The sequence below is a fragment of the Ruditapes philippinarum genome, unplaced genomic scaffold (assembly GCF_026571515.1).
Source record: "Ruditapes philippinarum isolate M1 unplaced genomic scaffold, ASM2657151v2 ctg770_1_1_1_1, whole genome shotgun sequence".
In the NCBI taxonomy this organism is placed as follows: domain Eukaryota; kingdom Metazoa; phylum Mollusca; class Bivalvia; order Venerida; family Veneridae; genus Ruditapes; species Ruditapes philippinarum.
In genome coordinates this window covers 217,493-243,011 of record NW_026859620.1, presented here as the reverse complement: position 1 = coordinate 243,011, position 25,519 = coordinate 217,493, and the positions used below count along the sequence as shown (strand labels likewise).

General features: G+C 32.4%; 1 protein-coding gene across 1 annotated transcript in view; it reads right to left on the bottom strand.

The window, feature by feature from the left end:
* LOC132757267 (protein TALPID3-like) overlaps positions 1-25,519 on the bottom strand; it is a 119,915-nt gene that overhangs the window by 17,871 nt on the left and 76,525 nt on the right. Inside the window, exons 9-15 of the mRNA XM_060748519.1 lie at positions 12,425-12,645; positions 11,277-11,349; positions 7,451-7,681; positions 3,831-3,987; positions 2,435-2,545; positions 1,671-1,882; positions 619-819 (exon numbers count right to left, since the gene is read on the bottom strand). Coding sequence (XP_060604502.1) covers positions 619-819; positions 1,671-1,882; positions 2,435-2,545; positions 3,831-3,987; positions 7,451-7,681; positions 11,277-11,349; positions 12,425-12,645 — 1,206 coding nt within the window. The remainder of the gene's footprint in view (positions 1-618; positions 820-1,670; positions 1,883-2,434; positions 2,546-3,830; positions 3,988-7,450; positions 7,682-11,276; positions 11,350-12,424; positions 12,646-25,519) is intronic.

Here is a 25,519-nt window from a genome sequence, read left to right as displayed (position 1 = left end):
ATGGCTAAAGATAAAGTGATAAACCATGCAGTCCTAAATTCAAACTGTATATAGATCGTGCTTAGTGATACAATTATAAACTATGCAAAACCCTCTAGTTTTTCTTAGAAAAATGATCAATCATAAGATTAACTATGCAAAGCACAATATAGATGCTGTAAAAACAATTTGGAATGTTTTGAAAAACTCAAAAGAATATTTTGTTTTGAAATATGTACTTTTAAATGACACAATCATCTGATTCTCAGTCATATTTTATAATCAGATCATATATGAATGGTGAACTTACACATGCGAAAATTACACATGTGAAAATTTTAATAATATTCAACTGTGTCCTACTGGTTTGACCATAAAATTAATACTTAGTCCCTTTCTGAGAAAAAATTATTGTTGTTGACAGATCACAAAAAGAAAGCATCCATACCAGATAGATTTCAAACCAAGAAATAAAATGATTTTTAAAAAATTTGAAGATTGATAATTGGCAATTACATTGTATGTTGTTTTCACTTATCAGTACGCAAAACAACATATACCCTTAGGCCTATACCCTCAATAGTGTATAACTTTTTCATTATACATTACTATAAGCAGTAGCGGTCGATATGAACCTACCTCGTGGTATACAACTTCATAATGCGGCTTGTTTGGCGATTTTCCCGGTGTCTTGTTGGGCGTGCCACGGGGCGAGACAATATGAACGTGCTTCTTAGATTTCGATTCCGGTGTCCTTGACCTGACTGGGGAGATGGGTCCTTCCTCCATGATCTCTGATAGTTCAGAAATATCTGTGTCAATATCTACCGCAGGCAATACCTACATGATAACAAAATCTTTTATAGATAAATCATTCATATTATATGACGAATTATAACACATGACTGTATTTATTCTTAAAATGAGCAAATATTTTTAAACTGCAAATAGACTCAAATAAGTCGCTTATCTAGGGGAGTAACTGGTCCCCGATCATAAACAGAAGGTTTCATATACCAAAATGTTCGGTTGGGTCCCTAAATTATGAAATTGGATTTTATTTTTGCCGTAAGTGCTGGGATACTAAGAAATCCAAAATGGCATGGTGTAAGGTGTAAACAGCAACAATAATAAACTCACCTATTTGTGCAGTCTAGAAACTGTAGAAACAGTTTGCTACTCAATTTAAAGTATTTTGATACTTAATTCCTGTAATTGTTAATGGACTGTTCCAAAGTAAAAGCAGGGCAAGTCCATTATATACATTTAGCTTGGTAAGGGTTTTCTAACTTTGCATAAAGTTTTTGAATGAGTGTTTTGTGAGTTTATTCTAGATTTGTTTACCATTTGATGTAGGGTCTGAACTGATAATTTGTTACAAGATCGTTTCCTCACTCAGTTTCCCAAGAATAATTATTTTCATTATTTTGTGCAAATTTATCCAAAATTTTTTACTGTTTAAATAGTCTTAACTCAAATCTGTGTAAGTATCACAATAAAAGTTTATTTTCGATTTAAATCTGAGTTTATTTCTTTATTTTGTTTGGCATATTTTTTTAGTTTTGAGTGCCACAGTTGATCTATGTAAGAATTTTAAATTTGATGTTTAAAGGCTTCTGAACCTTAGTGGAGTTCTTTTAAAACAAAGCTTCTTGAAATGTTTTGTTTTGTTCTTTTAATGTCTACTCTACCTGTTTTCCTAGTTCCGGTCTATTCTTCTTATCCTCATCCACCATTCCCATAGAAACCATGGAAACATTGCCGTCTGCTGTCACCTGAGATATAGGGTTAAAGGTCACTGGGCCAGGTGTAGAGGTCATACTGGAAGGCACTGTTAGACCAACATCCATCCTTGGACCTCCTAGAGGTACTGCCATGGGAATCAACTGACCAGGTATGGGTGCTGAAAAATCAGATGTCAGAATTAGTAAAAGAAAACATTTAATATGTAATTTTTAGTTTTCAGTCTGTCAATGTGAAAATCAAGGTTTCTTGAACATTTAAATGTCTTTTTATTTATTCTGGTTTTACAAAATCGATAATTGTGATTATCAGTCAAAAAACGCACTTATCATTTTGAACAGTATCAAATAGTTTAAAAGTTTTACAATACGCATAGCTTATCTTAATTCAGATTAATGTAAAACAGTCAATTTTATTGATTATATGAGTTCCAAAGGTTACTAACAAATTTTATAAATAAATTTTATAAATTTTGAAAATACTGTAGCTATTTTTGAGAAAAAATTGTATTACATATTCATCAGTTGCTATGGAAATAAACAATCTGTATTAATTAACTGAAGAGAGAACAGAAAAGAACTTGTATTTCATTTTTAGACTTGGGCGTTTAACTTCTCATCTATAATGTAATGTGATTATACGTTATTGTTTTAGCAAAGTCAAATAATGTACATGTGTATTAAATATACATTACAATGTTACACAAGTTTACCTGCAGCGGCACTGGATGCTATGGGTATATACGTTCCTGTGGCAGGGTTAAAGTAGAACTGCCTTACACCACCACTTGCTGTTTGAGTCTTTGACGACATCATTTCTGTACCTGAAATACAAGGTGTTCCAATATCTTAACTGATCAAGTGTTAACATCAATAATAAGCTTTTTTATACGCCAATAGTATAGAACTGGATTATCCGCCATGTCGGTGCAGTGTGACCACCTCTAGAAATAATGTCCTTCATCATTTTTGATATTGAAGTCCTTCAAACTGACAATAATTGACAATCCTTCAAACTGACAATAATTGACAATTCCATTTTCATTATTAAATGAATTCATCACACATATCTAACAATATGACATAGATAACACATTACACAGGCAATAGGAACATTAATGTAACATTGTTTTTCAATTATCTTCTCTATAACTACTTAAAAAGGTAAGGGATATAGAGGGTATTTGTTTGTTTTGCATGTAAGATTGAAATATAATTTCACTGAGTGAACACCAGATGCAATATTTTCACGAGTGGCTACACCACGAGTGAAAATATAATAGCTGGTGTTCACGAATGAAATATATTTCAATCTTATATTTAAAACAAAGAAATTTTCTTTTTATTTCATGCTTTTTAAGTGATTTTGAGTACTTTTTTACTAATTTTGCCGCGTAACGTCGCACATTCTCCCTTGTTTTGTCATCACATCATGACGTCACATTATCAATTTTAAAATATAGGTCTGTTACATTTTGTCATATTTTGTTACATTTTTACATGATGTATGATGACATCGACTTTCTTTTTCTAAAGAAGCAAAATTTACGCATGACAGCATTTATTTCTGGCTGTTATTCCATTTAGTTATGATTTTCTTTTCATCCGCATTCAGATATAGTCCGGCTACAGTGAAAATTATATTTTATAAATTTCACTATTGGTTTATCAGAATATAATCGTCTAGATACATTACAATAAAACACTGGAAAGCATGAAATAAGTACATGTATGTCTTATAAATAAATTACACTACTGCCTATCATATTATCATGTTTACTGTGCATTTCTGTTGCCTACTTGTAAAAATCATTTACATAAAAAAACAGCTTACAGAGGATTTGGTACCAAAATATTATGCCTTGAATAAAATGCCTTATTTTAACATAGCCAATTTTCAAATTACAACTTTTGGATAATTTTTAACGGTCACTTAGCAACAATTCAGTGTAGTGAAACAAGCTGTCACTGTAGCCATGTTCGCATGTAGTTGCCTAAGTCAGATAAATAAGATTTTATAAAGACTCAGAATTCAGAGCGGTCTTATACCACAAAAAATTGCTTGTAAAAGGTGGTCTGACAGTCAGTTTCTACTGTGCAAGAGCTTACCTTTCACTTCAGCATAACCTGCGGGTCTGGAAGGTTTCTGTTTTGCTGTGTTCTGGTAGTGAAGGTATGGGTCTTTCACCGTTGTCCGTCCTTTCTGGTAGGAAGCTTTCCCGTAGATCCTTGTCATGGCTTCTTCATCCTCAAACACTGACTTTCTCTAAAATTATTTAATATATTTTTTTAGTAACCTTATTAATCCAAATTAAAATTTTGTTCCTTTCAATGATGCACATTTTGTACAAGTTATGTGTATTTTAGTTATAATTTCAGATGTAGTAGTGGTGGATCAAACTATCTGTTTAGATTAACTCCCTTTATTGGTCAAACCATCTATTCAGATTAACTCCCTTTATATACCATTCATTTCACAATTATTTTTTTTCATTAAAATATAGACAGTCTTATCAGGCAAAAACTGCAAAGTCTTGACTAGTGAATTTTAGAAAATACATTTTGAACAAATCAGACTGGTAACACAGGGGAGAAAATTCTGTAAAACAAAAAAACTGGCATTCTTCCAGTTGTCTCCCTTTGACAAATTATATTCACAACTTTATAGGGAAATTATAGTTTATAAACACTTCATAAGTACTGACTGACATAAAGGATGCCCTGAAGTACTATAACGTATTTGAATTTTCCACAAGAAGACTGATACTATTTGGTCAAATAACATATTTTTTTCCTTTAAGTGTATTTAAACATTGTTTGTGTAATTATAACAAATACACTGTAATGGACCAGAAGTGTCAAGTTGGTTGATTTAATTGACCAAGAAATACACAGTAAAATTCAGACACCCAAATATTTGCATATACAATGTACTCATAAAAAAAACCAAAAAAAAACCATTCATCTAAAGTACACAATAAAACTGGTTTACTCAATGAATTTTGTTACTTTATATTAATAAAGTTTACATCTGAAATTCACAAAATGCTGAAAAAATTAATAATGCATAAATGTCTAAAAATAAACGCTTCAAATGCATTTTAATCAATATTGCAAAAATCATGCAATCGGAACAAAGCGATGAGGAAATTTCCTCACATGTGATTGCATCACCATACCATGCAGCTAACCTATATTTATTATTTACAATGTTAAATGGTGTGAACTCGTATGATTCATCGCATCAAATATCAAGGCAACATCTGATGTGTTAAGTGTCACAAATTGCCTTTTAATCGACTACTACGTAGGTGTGACAACAGAGCTGCCCGATATATACTTTTACAGCAAAAGTAGATCATCATATAAAAGCAATGCTTAGATGATATCTTAATTCTATATTTAGTCGGTCCATTCCATGATCACTTAAATCTATATTTAATCATTCCCTCCTCTTTTTTATTGTGATTTGACCACATATTACTTTTTTCTTTGGTTTAGATTTAAACCCATAACCTCATGGAATCAAAAACGATTAACCCTAGGCATCAGCATGGAACCTGGCCAGCCTGCAAAGCCGTGCTTTCTGACTAGGCTCTTCCAGTATTTTGTGGGTAGCTTGATTTTTTTATTTTGATATAGAACGCCCTTAACTTTTGAATGGACTGTTCCAAATTCAAAGCAGGGCAAATCCATCAGACGAATACAGTAGGTTCAGGTTGTTCACAACAACATTGTAAAGGTCATACTCATATGACGTACTGTTGGGGTTCCTCTGTGAATTATTTCATGCACAAGCTTGCACATTAGATTAGAACCACCAACCTTCCATAAGGTAGCTGGATAGCATTCTCATGTCAAAGATATCATAGTCCTTGACAGGCTGTGACCCATCTAGGTGGTAGTGAGGCAAACTCTTAAGACTATGAACACATACTTACGTAATACTTATATCAAAGCATGCATCTTTTGAGGTTTTTATGGTAAATAACTTAATATTTCACAATGTGATTGTTGTCAATATCAAAGCAAATAAATATTAAATTTACACAAAAATAGACAAATAAAACCTCATGCAAAGGGAAGAAAGATGGAATACCAGCTGAGCATATTTCAGCAGGACATGATTTATCAAGTCTGCCCAAGAAAAGATGTTGCAAATCAGTCTAGCTTTTCTATATTAACTTGTTTTCTCTCTTTGAGACAACACTTCTATTTCTTTCATGTATATCCTTACACAAAAATGTGGATATTTCTAATATCTTAAAAGTGTTATTTAAAGCTTTTTATAAACCAAAAAATAGAAGATTTTTTTTCTTTAAACCGACTTTATTCAGCAAAACAAGTCACAAAATAAGAAACAAGAGCTGTCAGAAGGACAGCGCGCTCGACTTTTTTAGTGCTTGCCTATAAAACAAAACTTTGACAGTTAAGGGCACACAAGACTTTAACTAGGAATTTCTAAGTACAAATCAAGAAACATTTTCACAGAGTTATCTTCTCTTGCTTACAGATAGGTCTCATGATGGCACATAAGAACTCCAACTTCCAAAGTAATATCTCAAATGGTTAAGTCAACAAGTGGACAAGAATGAAAATCTTAACTGAGTTTCTAAGTCAAAAAGGGCCATAATTCAAATAAAATCCTTAACAGAATTACCTTCTCCTGCCCATGTTTTGGGACCATGATGGTAAACAAGTATTCCAACTTTCAAATTAATATCTCAAACAGTTCAGTCAAAAAGTGGACTGGTACTAAAAACTTAACCAAGATTCTAAGTCGATAAAAGGCCTTAATTTTTAAAACAAATCCTTGACAGAGTTACCTTCTCTTGCGTACAGATGGGGGTAATGATGTGAAATAGCATTAAAAGTTTCAAAGCAATATCTCAAAGGGTTAAGGCAATAAGTGGATTTTACCCATATTCAATGTATTTTCTAAGTCAAAAAGGGGCATAATTCTGTCAAAAACCTTGACAGAGTTATGTCCTCTTGTCTGTTGATGAAGGTCGTGATGGTAAACAAGTATGGTCAGTTTCAAAGCAATACCTCCAATGGTTTTGAAATAAAGTGAGGTGGTACAAAAAACTTAACCAAGCTCAATACACTTTCTAAGTCAAAAAAGGGCCATAATTCTGTCAAAAACCTTGACAGAGTTATGTACTCTTGTCTGTAGATGGAGGTTATGATGGTGAACAAGTATGGTAAGTTTCAAAGCCATACTTGTAATACTTCTGAAATAAAGTGGGGTGGTACGAAAAACTTAACCAAGGTGTGACGCCAACGCTAACGCTAACGCCGACGCCGACGCCGACGCCGGGGCGAGTAGGATAGCTCCCCTTTTCATAGAAAAGTCGAGCTAAAAATATACAATTATTGAATATGGCTGTATAATTAAAAGTTTATAACTGTGACAAGGAACATGGGCCAAAGTTGTGTCTGCCTCCTCACCCAGAAATTACAAGGCCAGGCCATTGAGTCACGATTACATTTCCTTTCCTATGACATCAGTATTAGATTGTTCAGGATGTGAACATAAAACCACACATATTTCTGTAAGATTTTAGCTGTATCAGTAACTAGTTTAAATAAACTAGCTTAAACTGGAGCAAAATAAAATCGTAATGAAATTGGAGAAGGGTGTTTCTTGTCTTGAGACATTCATAAAAGGACGAACCACAGATTGCATACATATATCTCAGAAATAAATCTGTCATGTTTTATCTTACCTTTGGAGGCGGCCTATAGAACTTATGAACAGCCTCTTTGGCCGGTTTCTTTGCTACCGTTTTCTTTGGTTCCACTTTAGGTTCCACTTTTGGTTGTAGCCTTCCTCTAATACCATATTTCTGACCCTGTTTCGGGGCGGCCACAGGCTCTGGCATTTTTACGGCCCCTGGAACAGTAGTTGCCCCTTTTTTCTTGATCTCCGATATCACCATATCATCTGTGACCTCGCGCTATTAAAGAAATGAAGGACAAAAATTCAAACATTACTTGTGCCTGGTAAAAAGCGTTACATTTAAAACATGCAAACATGCAATTTTTGCGTCGTTAAGGTAAAATACAAGCTACGTCATCCCCGTCGCGAGTTTCTACAGTTCCCACACATTTTGTATGAACTTATCAATGATACCTGTCATAGACACCTGGCGCTTTTCAGTCATTTTGGTTCGTATTCTTTTTCTTTAATCACTTGAACAACTAAATATTACTCATTCTTGTATTACTCAATACAATATCCTTGAATAATAATTATAATATAACAAAAATCTGTGACCAACTTGTTTACAGAACAATGTCACATCTGCCCATGAAATGTCTGTCCTCAATAATAGGTGAAGGATAAGAGTGAAGATAGAGAGCAAAATGTTCAGAATCAAGAAATAAGAAATTGTTGAAGGGAATGGAAAGAGTAGGTAGTAAAGGGAAAGCAGAGGAATGGGGAGTGTGAAAAGGAAGTTTGGGGGTGAGAAAAGGAAGAGACCTGGGGGTGAGAAAGGGAAGGACAATGTGGGTGAGCAGGAAAAGGTTATTGTGAGAGGTTAGACTGGGAAGGAAAGAAGGAGGCAGGTACTTTTAAGGAAAAGTGAAGGGAAATGTGAGAAAAAATGTAAGAAATAAGAAGGGAAGGAGAATGTGAGAGGTTCAACAGGGAAGGGAGAAGGTATAAAGGGAAAGTGACATTGAAGGAAAGTGAGGGGAAAATGTGAGAGAGCATATGGGAGATAAGAAGGGAAAGTGAATGTGAGAGGTTGGACAGGGAATGTAACAGGGTCACTTAAAATGAAAAGCAAGCAGGTATGTGAGAGAAAGGTTGGAGAAGATAGATAGAGAGGATGCAAAAGGAGAGGTGTAGAGGCAACTTAAGGCTTTCATTCTATTCTCTGTGCTATGGTAAGGAGATATTATACATTCAACTGCAATGCTACAAAGAAATTCCAAAGAAACAAGGTTTTAAACAAGTGTCTAAACATTGTAACAATAATTGTCAAATTGATGTACCCAGCAAAGATACCTGCTAAGCTAGGGAGGGTATAGCACACATTTCATCGACAGAAAATTGATCTCACATAAGCAATAACAAATCTAGGGGGAGGGTACTCATGTACATGTATATCACGATCACTTATCACACGTAATTTTTAATGTCTCAGGTGAGTTATATATATAATTTATATATATATATACATAAAACACTCATAACTGCCAGTATATTAAGAACTGATAGGAAAACCTTCTGGAAATGTTGTAAACATTTCTAAGAAAAGAAAACGAGTTTACTGTCTAGACAAGAAAGATTGTTGGTTTAAATGCATCATTGATAAGTTATCAAATTCATCTTGCATAACAACATCATTTTTTTGTAACGATGGCTGGCAATTTATCAAAAGTAGACCTCTATATAATACAAAATGATCGTAGAATGTCTATACCAATATAGCGGAATTAAAAGAGAAATTTACTTTCATTACCTTTTTTTCTTTCCTGATTTTGTGAAAGGGATGTTAGTGTTTGCTTTGAATTTGAAACTGTTTATTTTAAATTTCAGAAAAGTCAATATTAAAATTTCAATAGTAAGATCCTGAACGAAACAAGAAGTGTTTCTCAAACACATATCCCTCCTTGTACAATTTGACCTTTGAAGTCAAGGTCATTTAGAGGTCAAGGTCTTATATCAGTTTGTGAAAATGAAATTTTGGTCCAAGAATGACTGCTACAGCTTTATTAAATAATTTAAAAGATGTTTTCGCTGAGGTAAAAAAGTATTTCTCAAATTAATATAAACAGACAGACTGATGAACAAACGAACAAACAAACAAACAAACAAACAAACAGACAGACAAGACATGAAAGTCTTGCCACATTGAGATGACATCAAGGTTACTATGACCACACATTTGTACAACAATGATGTTTTGTAAACAATCAGTAAGAATACAGCCTTGAAATTAAGGATGACCTGAGGCAGCTGATGGATCTCAATTTCATTACGAATAGGAAGTAAATCAAGAAATTTTGCAGATATCTGGAAAGATTGCTTATGTAACTGCTCTGAAAAGAATTCTTTTGTACATACTGGAACTAATAAATAAATTAGTAAAGTGAGTTTATTTTGATGATTTTTATTTAGTCAACAAAAGACTAATTCTTTTTCAAATTTTATATGAAAGAGATTCATATGTCAATTATGCTAATAAATTCGCCATTATAAGGCCGACATCAGAGTTAACTAGGTATACAGTATTACCAGATACTGTTTTATTTTTTGCTCTCAATTAAATGTCATTGTGGGGAGGAATCATATGACTTGGAAAATTTAGTACTAAAAATAATAAATAAAATAAAAAAAATAAATGCATGTAAATGAAAAACATCAAAACCATTGTTATGCTGACTAAACCTTGACATTTCTCAGACTGTTGGTAAATCTTGGGATAAACAACAAAAAACATTACAGTTGTATATAAACCATTCATAGTAGGAAAATAAGCCGCAGAACATGATAAATGCGGCCAAAAAAAATGTTCATAATATATATTATCCCTGTAAAATTTTAATTAGCAATTTCCAATTTTTTTTTTATCCGTAATATAGTTCACTTGGTCAAATACATACTTTCACCATGATAAATTATTATTCATACTTTTTTGTTTGTTTTTGGTTGGGTTTTACATCACACCAACACAGTATAGGTCAACTTTCCAACCTTTTCTCCTGGAGGAAGACCTCAGGTGCCCCTCTGTACATTATTTCAGGCACAAACGGGCACCTGAGAAGAACCACAGATGTTCTGTAAGCTTGATGGATTATTAAGTAAGGATTTGCACAAAAATATGTTTTCATTTTGATTCTATTATCCTTTGCATTATTTTTTCAGAGCAAAAGAATTTCAAATTTTATCTTTTTAGGCTTTTGGCCTTCCAAATATAAGAAATTTTATTTGTGATGAAAAAATTCATTTTATCAGTTTTAATGATTCCCATTCATCTCTTTCAAACAAACTTGATACTGAGTGCAGGATAGGCTGCTGTTAAATTGTTTTATTTGATATATGACCATGTTATTTAATCTGTCATTGAAATATTGTAACGACGCTCGTCTCCATTGTGATTTATGGTAAATATTCTTAACCCGTTAAACTTTACATGGAAAATTTTAACGTTTAAAGAAGGGCACGTGTTTTAAAAAAAATTTAAGTACTGAATAAGAAAGTTAAAAAAAATTTAAATATTAAAATAGAATATCATTCTAACTTGTGTTGTTTCTTTGATCAAGTTACACATTTTAAGAACCAGACCTCAGTATTCTTTTTGTATAGTTTTGATTGTACCCCCCATCCCTCACCTGCCCCAATTTAAGACTGAGACAATATTCAGCCCAATTTCATCATCCACCATTCTCCACCACTCCAACCAAACAAAAGCAAACTTATATCTATCTATTATATCTACACAAAAGGGTGAATGGACCTTTATTATTAAAGCATTAAATACATAGATAGAAAACAGTCAAGACATTAATATTATATACAAGACAAGGTACAAAACCTACCTCAACCTCCCTTCTTAACCGTTGTATAGATTTGTCCACCATTTTCTGTATTCTCACTTTCTCTTGGTCAGTACTGAAATACAACACCAAATTACCAATTATTTCTTCCCAGTAAGTTAGGAACCAGGAAAATAGAAAAATTTAAACCATCCTAAACTTCCAAACAGCCACTCTATTCTGTTGATTCCTCAATTTTTGCACTGGAATCAAGGTTACACGCTTACAGGTCATCAACACTTAAATAAAACCGGATCAGTCAGGCATTTCTGTCATTCTAACTTAGCTAGTGGCAATAATGCCTTTCCTACACCACTAGCATAGAGTCAAGTCTGTCTTCACCTTTGTGCCGACTGACCCATCTACATGTATATATTGTTGGTAGCAAAATTTTATCTTCTGATATTGACATTCTAGACATTTTCATTCAGAAAGTCCAATAAAGAAATTTTGTGCAGTGATGGTGAAATTTTGTTCAGAACTTAGTACCCCCATTCAAGAAATTCATTGTTTTCTCATTAAATCAAAGTTTCCTCCAACAATAGATTACTGTAAACAATAAAACCTGTCTAAAACTGATAAGCTTTAATAATACAGGGAATAAAATATTTAATTTCATGATACAAAAGCTGTGACAGACGTCTTTTCACATTATTACAGGTATCAAATTAAACATACATCATTACATGGGCGTCACTGGAATCTACTTCATTTTCATTTCCTTGTAGTTCAGGGGAAAACACAAGTCGATTTTCTTATTTATTTCCTTAATCAAAAGATGATATTTAAATCTAACGCCTGATTCCTTCTACGCCAACGTCTAAATATAAAGTTCAACACACTGTGCCCTTTCCAAAGGTCAAATGTCAAACATTGAATATACAGTGAAATATACACAAATTATCGAAGGGGCGTCCGTGGCCCAGTGGTAAAGGTCGTTGACTTCAAACCACTTGCCCCTCACCGCTGTGGGTTCGAATCCCGACAGGGACTTTGGATTCTTTCATGTGAGGAAGCTATCCAGCTTAACTGCTTCCTTCTACGCCAACGTCTAAATATAAAGTTCAACACACTGCGACCTTTCCAAAGGTCAAATGTCAAACATTGAATATACTATGAAATATACACAAATTATCGAAATGTTAAAATACCTGTCATTGTATACAGCTTCGAGCATGCTGTATACCTCAACTTCTTGTCTGGCGCGCATGACTGCCTCGAAGTTCGACTCTAAGTACCCTCGGTTCTTTTGCACCTGCTGTAATATATTTTCAGCATCTCGGAAGCCGGGCAGGACTGGTGCGTTTATCTTATTGAAGGATAAATCTGGCACAGACTTGTACGGGGAACTTGCACTCTGTTCTGGTAATCGCTGAAATAAAAAAATTTGTTTTACATCCATAATATAATTGAAATCTTTGAAAGTTTCATCTAAATCTTTGGAATACAAAATTATTTAGCACTAGCAGCTTTTTCCACTGCATAAGCTAAGGCTTTGAAGATACAAATGCTATTTTAGTAAGAAATTCCAAGTGCAATGCTTTGGTATAGATATATATACATTGTTATCAATGCAAATGCTGTTAGTACTATTCACAATGCCCTGAAATAAAAAGACCTGCCCCGAGTCCATAAATGTCTACACAGTTATTCACTGTAACCTCAGTAAGAACTGAGTTTTCGTATATGCTTGGTAGGTATATTAGCCAAATTCCATAACCCTAAATTATTTTAAGTTTCACAAAGGGAAGTAATTTTAAAATGTCATGCTACAGTTCCAGGTCTTCAAAATTGTCCTACAACAGGGACCCTGAAGACATGTGCAAAGCTTCAATAGTAGTGGTGAAATAACTTGCAAAAAAAATTTAAGAAAGAATTTTTTTGTTTAGTTTACAAAGGGAATTATTCAGTAAAAACAATGAAAGATCTCGAGTTAAATGTTCTTGTATGTTACTTATAATTGTCAGTCTCAAATAATGTGTTAAGTTTCATAGTATTTCAGGATGAACTTGCAAGGAAAATAAAACTTTTCGATTAATCACATGTAATCCTGATGCCAACACCTGTGGTAAATAAAAACCATATTGCACATCTGTGCATATTATGTTGACATGACATCATTTGCATTATACAAACATAGCATAAAGATGTGCTAAATAATAAGCATTTCACTATAGGCCTATCAGTGAAAAGTAATTCTACTTTACTGCAGACAGTTCTTACTTTAGATATGTGATAAACAGAATATATTTTATTCGTGTATCTTTATTACTAAATTCATTACAGTTGTTGAATAAATTCAGTATTGACCCTTCACTCATCAAATATCCGTTATCTTCATATTTTTTTCCTAGTAAAGATTATTATAAATGAAACAGAACTTTAGTGGCAAGTATAGTCTCATGTTTCGTAATTATCTATGTAAATCCAGGGCCGATGTTTTCAGGTAAAAATCAATACAATGCTTATAATATTGCTTCCAATTTATTTCTTTACATAACACACCATCTCATTTTAAAGAAAATTTCCTCTGGGAGTTTCGAACAGTTTCACATTTAATAAACTTAAGTCTTTTTATTTCTCCCCATCTGACAATTTTAGAAAGATGACATGTACATGCCATACATGTCAGCAATCTGTGACTCCTGTTTAATATAAGGTTGTACACATTTCAAGCAAACATCATTTGTTAAATGTACACAATTCATAGAAAATCGTCAAAAAAAAAAAAATCACAACATTATTTCTCATCAAGTACAATGCACAATGACCAAACCTAAAAATCCAAATGAATCATGTATGTGAAATTTAAAAAAATCAACAATAATTCTGCCAAATATTAACAAATCACAAAGGCAATTCTGCCAAATATTAACAAATCACAAAGTATATTCAACCAAATATTAACAAATTATAAAATCAATTCTGCCAAATATTAACATATCACAAAGTCTATTCTGCCAAATATTAACCATCACAAAGTCAATTCTGCCAAATATTAACAAATCACAAAGTAAATTCTGCCAAATACTAATAAACCAATTCTGCCAAATATTAACAAATCATGAAGTCAATTCTTCCAAATATTAACAAATCACAAAGTCAATTCTGCCAAATATTAACCATCACAAAGTCAATTCTGCCAAATATTAACCATCACAAAGTCAATTCTGCCAAATATTAACAAATCACAAAGTAAATTCTGCCAAATATTAACACATCACAATTTCAATTCTGCCAAATATCAACAAAGCACAAAGTCAATTCTGTGAAATATTAACAAATCACAAAGTCAATTCTGGCAAATATCAACAAATCACAAAGTCAATTCTGCCAAATATCAACAAAGCACAAAGTAAATTCTGCTAATTATTAACAAATCACAGTCTTAACAATATCTGGCAGGACACTCAACATGGACAATCTTAGTCTACCTGCAACAGTTTAGAGGGATGTACAAAATGAACACAAAAGAAATTGTCTAAAGTTCATTGAATTTTTAGCACACTATAATTATTTCGTGCAAAACCTTTTCAAAACATCAATACCAACACCATCTATATTTTCTTATTATCCTAAACATCCGCAATATTTCATAGTTAATTTAAATTTTAATTTGAGTCAAAATTAAAGTTCATCTTCCATTAATTTAATGAGCTTGTACTTTCTGACACATCATAATATTGCTATAAAACAATCACATAAACTATAATTATATATCTTAATTTATATCTGTCATAAAGATCTCACAAAGTTAAAAGCTGTTTTTATAAACGGAATCATACCCAAACTTACTCTCCCCACCTCAACATCTCAAAATGCTTTGCTCCTGAGACTACCCACACTTTCTAAATCTTAATTGTTATTTGATATTAATGTACATCTAAAAAATGTTGCCAATTTTTTAATTTCAATGGAAATTGGTTATCAATTCTTCTTCCTTTTCGTTTTCCAACCATCATTAACAAAAATTAACTTTGATTATACCTTTTTCTGCAGGGGAAATAAGGCTCTTGTACTACGTGAAAATTTGATGGGATTGTTTTTGTCCTATCTAGGGTTTTTGTCCTATCTGTAAATTTAATGGGAGATTTACCTTTTGTCCTACTTGTAAGTTTGATGGGAGGGCTTTTGTCCTATCTGTCACTTTGATGTGAGGGCTTTTGTCCTAATAGTATCTGTAAATTTGATGGGAGGGCTTTTTGTCCTATCTGTAAATTTGATGGGAGGGCTTTGTCCTATTTGTAAATTTGATGGGAGGGCTTTTTGTCCTATCTGTAAATATGATTGGAGGGCTTTTATCTGACCTATAAATTTGATGGAAGGGCTTTTGTACTATCTGTAAATTTCATGGGAGGGCTTTTTGTCCTATTTGTAAAATTTGATGGGAGGGCTTTGGTCCTATCTGTAAATTTGATGGGAAGGCTTTTTGTCCTATCTGTAAATATGATTGGAGGGCTTCTATCTGACCTATAAATTTGATGGAAGGGCTTTTGTACACTAAGCTATTTTTAGATTTTTAGATTGTTGTTAGGACAGCTTTTGTCCATGAGGGCATATGTCCTTCACTCAATTTACAAACTTCATGCAATTAGAGATTTATTCAATTTTTTTCCGTCTGGTGTAACGTACCAACAATTTTTAAAGCCAGAAAACAACGAGGAGAATTATTATTCTGCGGTTAATTAGCAATATTTCTAAGAATTTATGACTATATAAATAATTATAATTGTACCAGGAAACTTATATAACAAGGAGCATTTATTTGTGTGGTTAAGAATCTGATGAGACAGTGTTATACAAGTATGCAAATTAGCCTGCTAATGTGGTATTATCCCGTTTTACAGAAAAGTGTGCACATTTTTTACCGATACTGAAAATGGTTATAATAAAGCATGATGCAGCAGAAAAGCAGAAAAAAAAGAAATTTTGGAGTTGATAAATCTTTTCCAGTTTATGGACTGAAGTAAATAATTTTCCTAAATGTTATATTATTTCTGTCAATAGTAAAATTTGCAAGAAATATCCTTAAGAGATTTTTATTCCTAAGTAAACCTGCTCACCAATAGGGACAGCCTACAACTTTAACCTGAATATATGACCTTGACCTTTTTTACATAAACTTTGAACTTGTATACAAGCATACATCACTAAAACTTATATGTAATCATATAATCATTGACTTTTAACATATAATTATTTACTAAGCATACAAGGTGTGAAATTATATTATGAGCCTAGTTTACAACCTTCAATCTTATATCTGAGCATACAACCTTTGATCTTTTATCTGAGCATGCAACCTTTGATCTTTTATCTGAGCATGCAACCTTTGATATTTTATCTGAGCATGCAACCTTTGATCTTTTATCTGAGCATGCAACCTTTGATATTTTATCTGAGCATGCAACCTTTGATCTTTTATCTGAGCATGCAACCTTTGATCTTTTATCTGAACATACAACCTTTGAGCATACAATCTTTGAACTTTTATCTGAGCATACAACCTTACACTTACCTTTTAACTAATAAAATGTAGCAATGTAAATTTACTTTATAGATCAAATACCATTGTAAGATACATGTAAAATATTGACCCCCCTCCCCCAATAAAAAAAAGAAAAAAAAAGTATATGTAAATACTAAACCATAAAGTACTGTATTTAATTTCCGACAATGTTTCTCTAGTAATAAAACATATTTGCTCACATTAGGGGGTGGATTTGAAGTGGGGTAAGAGATCTGTCAGTAAATAAACTTAACATTAGCCCAGGTAGTAAAGTCAAAACAACTGTCATTACGTAAAGTAAAATACCATTGAAAACAATGTTAAACCATTTACAAACAAATAAATCAAAATCTTATTTACATTCTCTGTGGCTTTATGTAGCAATGTAACATGTGGGTGATTTTACTTAGCAACAGACCTAGTTCAAATATGAATCATCTATGCATCTTTATTTACATATATAAGTCACTGCTTTTGGTATGAAATTGTATATCTTTCCATAAAAAAAATATATTTGCATAATATGAATGGGAAAAAATTTATATTCATAAAATTACGATAAATTTGGTTTTGTGAAGGCCTTTTTGAAGGTTTTTGTTTAACCTCTTTAACTTATTCAAATGTACGCCACAGGAAAAAATAAAAAAGATAAAACCAGCAAATTTCTTCAAGATTCATACAAAAAAAGACATAAAAAAAATACTTACAGCTACAAATGTAGTTAATAATGCACTTCTCCCACCTAATGCTGATTTTTCTCACTAATTAAAAAAATCAAATAAACTTTTTGTGGTGATAATTGTAGAGATAATTTGTACTGCTAATTGGCATTGGTAAATTGGAGTGATAATTTGTAGTGACAACATGTGGTGATATTTTCTGTTGATAATTTTATCAATAATTTGAACTGATAAGTTGTAGTGACAAGGTGTGGTGATAATTTATATTGACAATTTCTTTTGCTAAATTGAGGTGATAATTTACAAATTTGTTTTGAATTGATAATTTGTAGCTATATTTTGCTTTGATAAAATTGTGGTGATAATTTTTAGTTATATTTTTTTGTAATGACAATTTGCAGTGATAATTTATAGTGATAATTTGTAGTAGAAATAATGACTTTTATAAGAATTATTACCAGTACAAATCGGGATCAGCATGTACTTCTTTTCTTCAAACTAGACTATATTAGTAGCTTGATTCTAAAATCTCAAAACTAAAATCTCTGAAAATTAACAAACGTATAAGACCAACCTGAATGCAGAGAAAGATTTTAGATTAATTTAACAAGGTAAACCTTGAGAAATTATTTAATTAATCAATACAATTTCCAGCAACGTTCCAAGAACTACATTTAAAACATCAAATTTTAATGAAATGTGGGAGAATTTAATTTTCAATTTTCAAATGTGTGGGAGTCAATTTTCATCTGACGGGTCTTTTTTGTTGTCTTTTTTAGTCTGATTTATACTTAAATATTTTTGTAAAAAAAAATAAATCTTTATACACATTATTCTATAAAAGGCAGTCCATCAGGAACACCTGCTGTCAGTGTTATCGCAGGGAGACTGCAGTATTGCTGTAGGAGGAAATATGAGAAATTTCCAGACATTTTACATGTTACATAATTTCCTCATTCTTGTCCGCTAAATATCCATGCAATAACTTTAACAATTAGCCTGAATTTATGTCTGGATTTGCCAAAGCTCTGAATTTGGGACAGTCCTTTCAAAGTTTCTTGTTTGATTGGGTTTTACGTCACACCGACACAGTATAGGTCATATGGTCACATTCAAGTTTTACTGGTGTAGGAAGACCTCAGAAGCCCTTCCATGAATTATTTCAGGCATGAACAGGCACCTGAGTAGAACCAATGTCATTCCATAAGCTAGCTGGATAGCTTCCTCACATGAAAGAATCCAAAGTCCCTGTTGGTTTGTTTGTTTGTTTTGGGTTTTACGTCACTTCCACAAAGTATACGTCATATCGCGACGTTCCAGCTTTACTGGTGGAGGAAGACCTCAGGTGCCCTTCCGTACATTATTTCAGGCACGAACGGGCACCTGAGTAGAACCACTGTCATTCCATAAGCTAGCTGGATAGCTTCCTCACATGAAAGAATCTAAAGTCCCTGTTAGAATTCGAAGCCACAGTGGTGAGTGGCAAGTGGTCCCACTGAAAGTGTAAGGGATTTCAATCAGAATACCAAAACTGACCTAGCAGAAGTTTAGAGCCTGATAAGACTGCACAGATTTTCAGGCTGGCAAGGCTTCTATACTCAGCTGGCAAAGGCTTTAATCATTTTGAACGGTTCCAGCAGGTTAAAGGTTCAACAAATAATGCATCGTAGATTTCTTGTTAACTTTAACTGGCAAAAAGAGCTTTACAAGAAATAAGGATCTTTTGAAACAAGAGCACCCAATGCAGACTGTTAACGCTCCTCTGTTAAAAAAAAAGTTAAAAAGGGGCACAACTCCAAAAACATTGCTTTCAGAATTATGCCCCTTGTCTAACATCTGCACCTTATCATGATTTAAGCAAGTATTCCAAGTATCATAATGATACCTTCTATGTTTGAATAATGGGCTATTTTAAAGTTTATGCGCGGCAACAACAACAATGACAACGTCGCTGTGATGATAATAGTTTGACATTTTCTTCTAAACAGACAAGCTAAAAATGATATTGATATTCAATATGGTCATAAAAATTCTCCTTTAAATAAATAAAAAAAACTATAAGATGTTAAAAATTATTAAGATAATGAAATATTGTCTATAAACTGAGAAGATATAAATAAGATAGTAACTTAAGACCAAAATATTTAATTTCATTTATTTCTAAATTTATAATATTCATTAAATTTTAAAAAAAAGTTTTAGCAGGTCCGTTTTCCAGGAAACAGTAAAAGAGAGAATTTTATAGAAAATTGGAACAACTGATTTCTTAGAAATATGAAAAAAAAAAGAAAAAAAAAAAGAAAGAAAGAAAGAAAAAAATATTTTTCACCACCAATATTTTGCTATAAAAATTTCTTACAATGTTCACATTGTTCATTCAAGCCAATTAAGACAGGAGGAAATAAAGAAAGTTGGCTAGCAAATTATTGAAAACATTTGAAAAGTAAGACACTGATTTCCTTTTTACGACGTAAATTATGACATTAATTAAACCATATTAAATGAAATTAATTACTACTCAAAACAAATAAAGTATGACTCATATTTTCATTCATTCTATTTCCATGTTAAAGAAATTTACAAAAACTTTTTGTTGTTAATTGTCTTACTTTTATATCATACTTTATCAATCAGAATGATTCATTACTCATTTTTTTTCATTAACCATATTATTTCATCCCCCAAATAAGTAGATATATAGAATAATAAGTGATTTTAACATATTTATTTAAGCTTGATTGTGAAAAAAGTTCTTATAACTTATATTAATCACTTTTGAGTCCGCTTCCTAGAACCAATGAGTATTGGTATCATATGAAAAAACATGGTCATGATCCGAGTAGGGCTCGAGCCCATGATCTCTGGGTTGAGTGGCAGACACCTTAACCACTAGGCCACTGCTCCCCTTTCCAAAATTAATAAAATGCCAAATTTAACTTTACTTTGTAGCTGAATGGTACGAACCTACAACTGCTGAAACTGAAAGAGATTAGCCTTTGCTACCTGTATACAGCCAGGCCTGAGCCTGCACAACCATGCAGTCTGACCCGGCTCTGTACTGTAGGTGGCTAAGCTCATTATTTGTATTTTGATATTGAAATTCCTTAAAATACCTTCTAATGGACTGTTCCAAATTAAAAGCAGGGCTTAACCCATTAATCAAATTCAGCAAATTAAAAGTTAGGATTACTGCATTTGAATAAATTGCCACTAACCGCTGTGGGTTCAAATCCTGACAGGAATTTTTCTTTCACTCAAGTGAAAAAGCTTTAAGTCACCAAGCTTAGCTGTCCTAGCATTATTTTTGTGTAAAAAATTATAAAGTGGGTGCCTCGGCTTTATTGATTAACCAATATTATGCAAGTTAATAAAATAAATTCATAACAAGAAATGATTTTAAAACCCTGGAAGAATTTTAAACCCACATAGGTGACCTTGAACAATTTGCCACTGAGTCACTTTTACAAAGCCATTTTCGTAAGATATTTATCATAATTATATAACAAATGAGCCGTGTCATGACAAAACCAACATAATGGGTTTGCGACCAGCATGGATCCAGACCAGCCTGCGCATCTGCGCAGTCTGATCAGGATCCATGCTGTTCGCTTACAAACTCTATAACAAGTAGAGAAACTGATAGCGAACAGCATGGATCCTGATCAGACTGCACGGATGCGCAGGCTGGTCTGGATCCATGCTGGTCGCAAACCCACTATGTTGGTTTTGTTGTGAGGCGGCACAAATACTGTTGAATTTAAAGATTTCATTCATTGTCAGGTCTCGGCTTTTACAGCAATATTATTAATGATGCAATTATATATTAAAGCCGTAAATAAGATGTGTAGATACAACTTTGTAAATACGCTTTTTCCTTTTTCCATAATTGTATCATTTACAATCATTCAATCATCAAAGAAACTGGGAGTCTAGTAATCTATATAATGTAAAACTGGGTATGACCATGAATACAAATTACATAAAAAAAACACCACTATTAAAACACCAGACACTCAGCCTGTGGACTGTGACATGAATTTCAATACATTCACATTAATCATGTGATCACTTTCAACAATTGTTAGGACACAGTCTGTGGGGACTTGACTGGTACTCAAATTTAAATTTAGACTGTGATCTGAATACTAATAAGCAAATAGAATGAGGAAAATTTATTCAAAAACCTGTGTTTTTTTCTCATTTCTTTTTTGCCATGTAATTTATTATCATGACTCATTAACTAGGTGACACAATACATTGTATTTTCAAAACAGAAAAGCTAAGCATGGGCTGATATGCAAATTGATAAGGATGTAGAAGACATTAAAATAAATATAAATATAACATTTCTCTTTAAATAATTTATAATCATAGCCAAGGTTATAAAGATACCTTTGTGTTTAAAAGTGGCAGAATGATAAATTGCTTTCACATGGGTGAATATTTAGGCTTAATATACATGTAATAATTATGGTCTTAATTAAAACTGAATATATATGACATATTTTAAACGTAACACTGATGCAACTGAACAATTGTTTTAAGCTTTTGCCACCAGTATAGAGCCACAGGCCAGCCTGTACATGTGAGCAGACGGACCAGCCTTTATACTGTTGGCTTTTCATCTTGATATCCCCAACACTGATAATGGACAGTTCCAATTTGTAAGCTGGACAAGTCCATTTTAGGAATTCAGCAAGTTAAGGGGTAATTTAATTCTAAACAAGGTGGTTTTACTTAATATTAATAACTATGACATATATTATTTAAGCAGATGTAATTTCAAGATATATTTACACTTTTTATCTTTTCTTTGTAATCTTTTTTTTTGTGTATTCAAAACCTTTAAAAAATAATAATTGATTATTTATGTTGTTTAACTAACTAACTAACTAACAAACAGATGAAAAACGAACAAACAAACAAATGAACCACCAAACAAACAAAGGAACAAACCAATGAACAAACAAACAAACCAACCAACTCACAAACTAAGTAACTAACTAAAATAGACAAATAAATAAATAACTAAACAAATAAATAATAATGGATTTTAAATCCAAAAATAATTTCCTAAATTTATTTAGACATTAGTTGCCTTTTCAATTTTAATATGTCTATCTCTATAAAAACAACAACAATAAAAATATAACCTTGCGTACAAAATATAAAAAAAACAACTAAATAATAGGTAACATAATAAAACTTTTGTTACAATATAAAGCTCCATAATAAAACGATATATCATTTTTATTTATGAATCATCAACAAAAAAATCCTGTTATATCAAAGCCATTCATACATTTCATTGTGCTTGTGTGTGTCAACTTCTCACACACAAAAATATTCAATGAAATTTTTCACAAACAATCATGACACAGTATGATTAATGATGCAATTATATATTAAAGCCGTAAATAAGATGTGTAGATACAACTTTGTAAATACGCTTTTTCCTTTTTCCATAATTGTATCATTTACAATCATTCAATCATCAAAGAAACTGGGAGTCTAGTAATCTATATAATGTAAAACTGGGTATAACCATGAATACAAATTACATAAAAAAAAACACCACAATTAAAACACCAGACACTCAGCCTGTGGACTGTGACATGAATTTCAATACATTCACATTAATCATGTGATCACTTTTACCATTTGTTAGGACACAGTCTGTGGGGACTTGACTGGTACTCAAATTTAAATTTAGACTGTGACCTGAATACTAATAAGCAAATAGAATGAGGAAAATTTATTCAAAACCCGTTTTTTTTCTCTCATTTCTTTCATGACTCATTAACTAGGTTACACAATGTTTTCAAAAAGCATGGGCGTTTATATTGAAAATATCATGTTATATGTACTTCTTACACTTTCTACAGTAAATGCAATTTCAACTTTTATGATAAAATTAATATATTCATCTTAAGCATGTACGTCCAAACAAATTGTGTGTCTCAGACCAATTAACTAAGACATCAGTGACTTTTTGGATGCACCAATACATACTACCTTGACCAATGGATGCTCCATAATCTATTGGATGCTCCCTATATTATTAGATTCTCCCTTAACCAATAGCAATGGATGCTTCCAAAGCTATAGGATGCTCTCGGAACATTGGGCACTCCCCAGAACAAATCGACCCTCCAAAAAAAAATTGTACTCCAAAACTACAGGATTGTGTCTTAAACAATGGATGCTCCAAAAAAAATTGTAAACTCCCAAACTACAGGATGCTCCCTACAGCAATGGATGCTTCCAAAAAACAAATGTATGCTCCAAAACTACAGGATACTGTCTTAAACAATGAATGCTCCAAAACAAAATGTATACTCCAAAACTACAGGATGCTCCCTACAGCAATGGATGCTTCCAAAAAACAAAGGTATGCTCCAAAACTACAGGATACTGTCTTAAACAAGCAAATGTAGACTCCTAAACTAACAGGACGCTCCCTAAAGCAATGGATGCTTCAAAAGCAAATGTATACTCCCAAACTAACAGGACGCTCCCTAAAGCAATGGATGCTTCAAAAACAAATGTATACTCCCAAACTAACAGGACGCTCCCTAAAGCAATGGATGCTTCAAAAACAAATGTATACTCCCAAACTAACAGGACGCTCCCTAAAGCAATGGATGCTTCAAAAACAAATGTATACTCCCAAACTAACAGGATGCTCCCTAAAGCAATGGATGCTTCAAAAGCAAATGTATGCTCCAAAACTACAGGATAATGTCTTAAACAATGGGCGCTTCCAAAACGCATGTATGTTTCAAAGCACTGGATGCTCCCAGTAAAACAATGGATTTTTCCAAAACAAATTTTTGCTTCTTAAATAAAGGGATGCTCCTGAAACCAAGGGGAACTTGTCCAGTAAATGCTTGATTATACAGTTACAAAGAAGCATGATAAATGAGTAGTAAACTTATAAAGGAAAGTATCATCAAATTCCATCAAGGATTTGCAGAGAGATTGTTCTGACAATTATATCTTATAAAAAAAGACCAATAAAAATGGCCAAGCCTAACTAATATTTCAATTTCAAATAAGAATCTGCTTTTCTATTATATCACTTTCCAATATAGAACTTTATTATTATCAAGTTTAAAATTTCAGTATTATATAACACCTGTGTAGGAGGCCTGAAACCGTTCCTGGGAGACAGGTCATTGAATAGCACATAAACTGCATTTCCATATAGGTGGGCATCATTTTCAAGAACAATTTACACCCCCATATCCAGTGTCATATTTGTATCAAGAATAGGAAACAGTCTTAATTGTCAATTTCAGATTTGTTTAGATGAAACTAGAGCTATCACTAAAGGTGATTCATACCACCCATATGCAACCATAACAATGGGAAATATTAGTAATCTCGATCCAAATTTAAACTCTTCCTGTATTTTACATTGTGTAATCTGCGTACCAATATTTACAACAATTCATTGCCTTATTAAAAGAGAAATATGTGGAATTGCCTAGTTAAAAAGAAATATAAGGAACATCTGGAAAACATGTTTAAAAAAAAAAGATATAAAGGGGCATAATATGTACAAAAATAGTCATCTGAAGCCAAGCAGTTTAGCTTGCTTAATAAGAAGCTCGATTACAATATTTATTTCCTGTCTATACTTATCGTCAGAAAAACATTTTTCTATTTTAAGTAACAGTGACTTTGGGAGCCCAAAAGCAATCCGAGTTCTCCACCTAAGCTTGTTATATACACAGTTTGATTTCAACATCTCATTCCTTGTTCTATTTATCATCCAGAAATCATTTTTCTATTTTTAGAAATAGTGACCTTGACCCAAAGGGATTCAAAAGCAATCCCAAAGTGATATTTAAAAAAAAAAAAAAAAAAAAAAAATTCCAGTTGTTGGCCAAAAAAAAAAAAAAAATTGAAATAATTGTGCCAAAGATAGTTATTGTAATTTGTTGTAAAATAAATCAACATCTTAATGCAGTAACAGGTTAACTCCTATTAAATTTCAATAGGAGTTAACCCATTACTGCACTAACAAGTTCATATGACCTAATTTCATATAA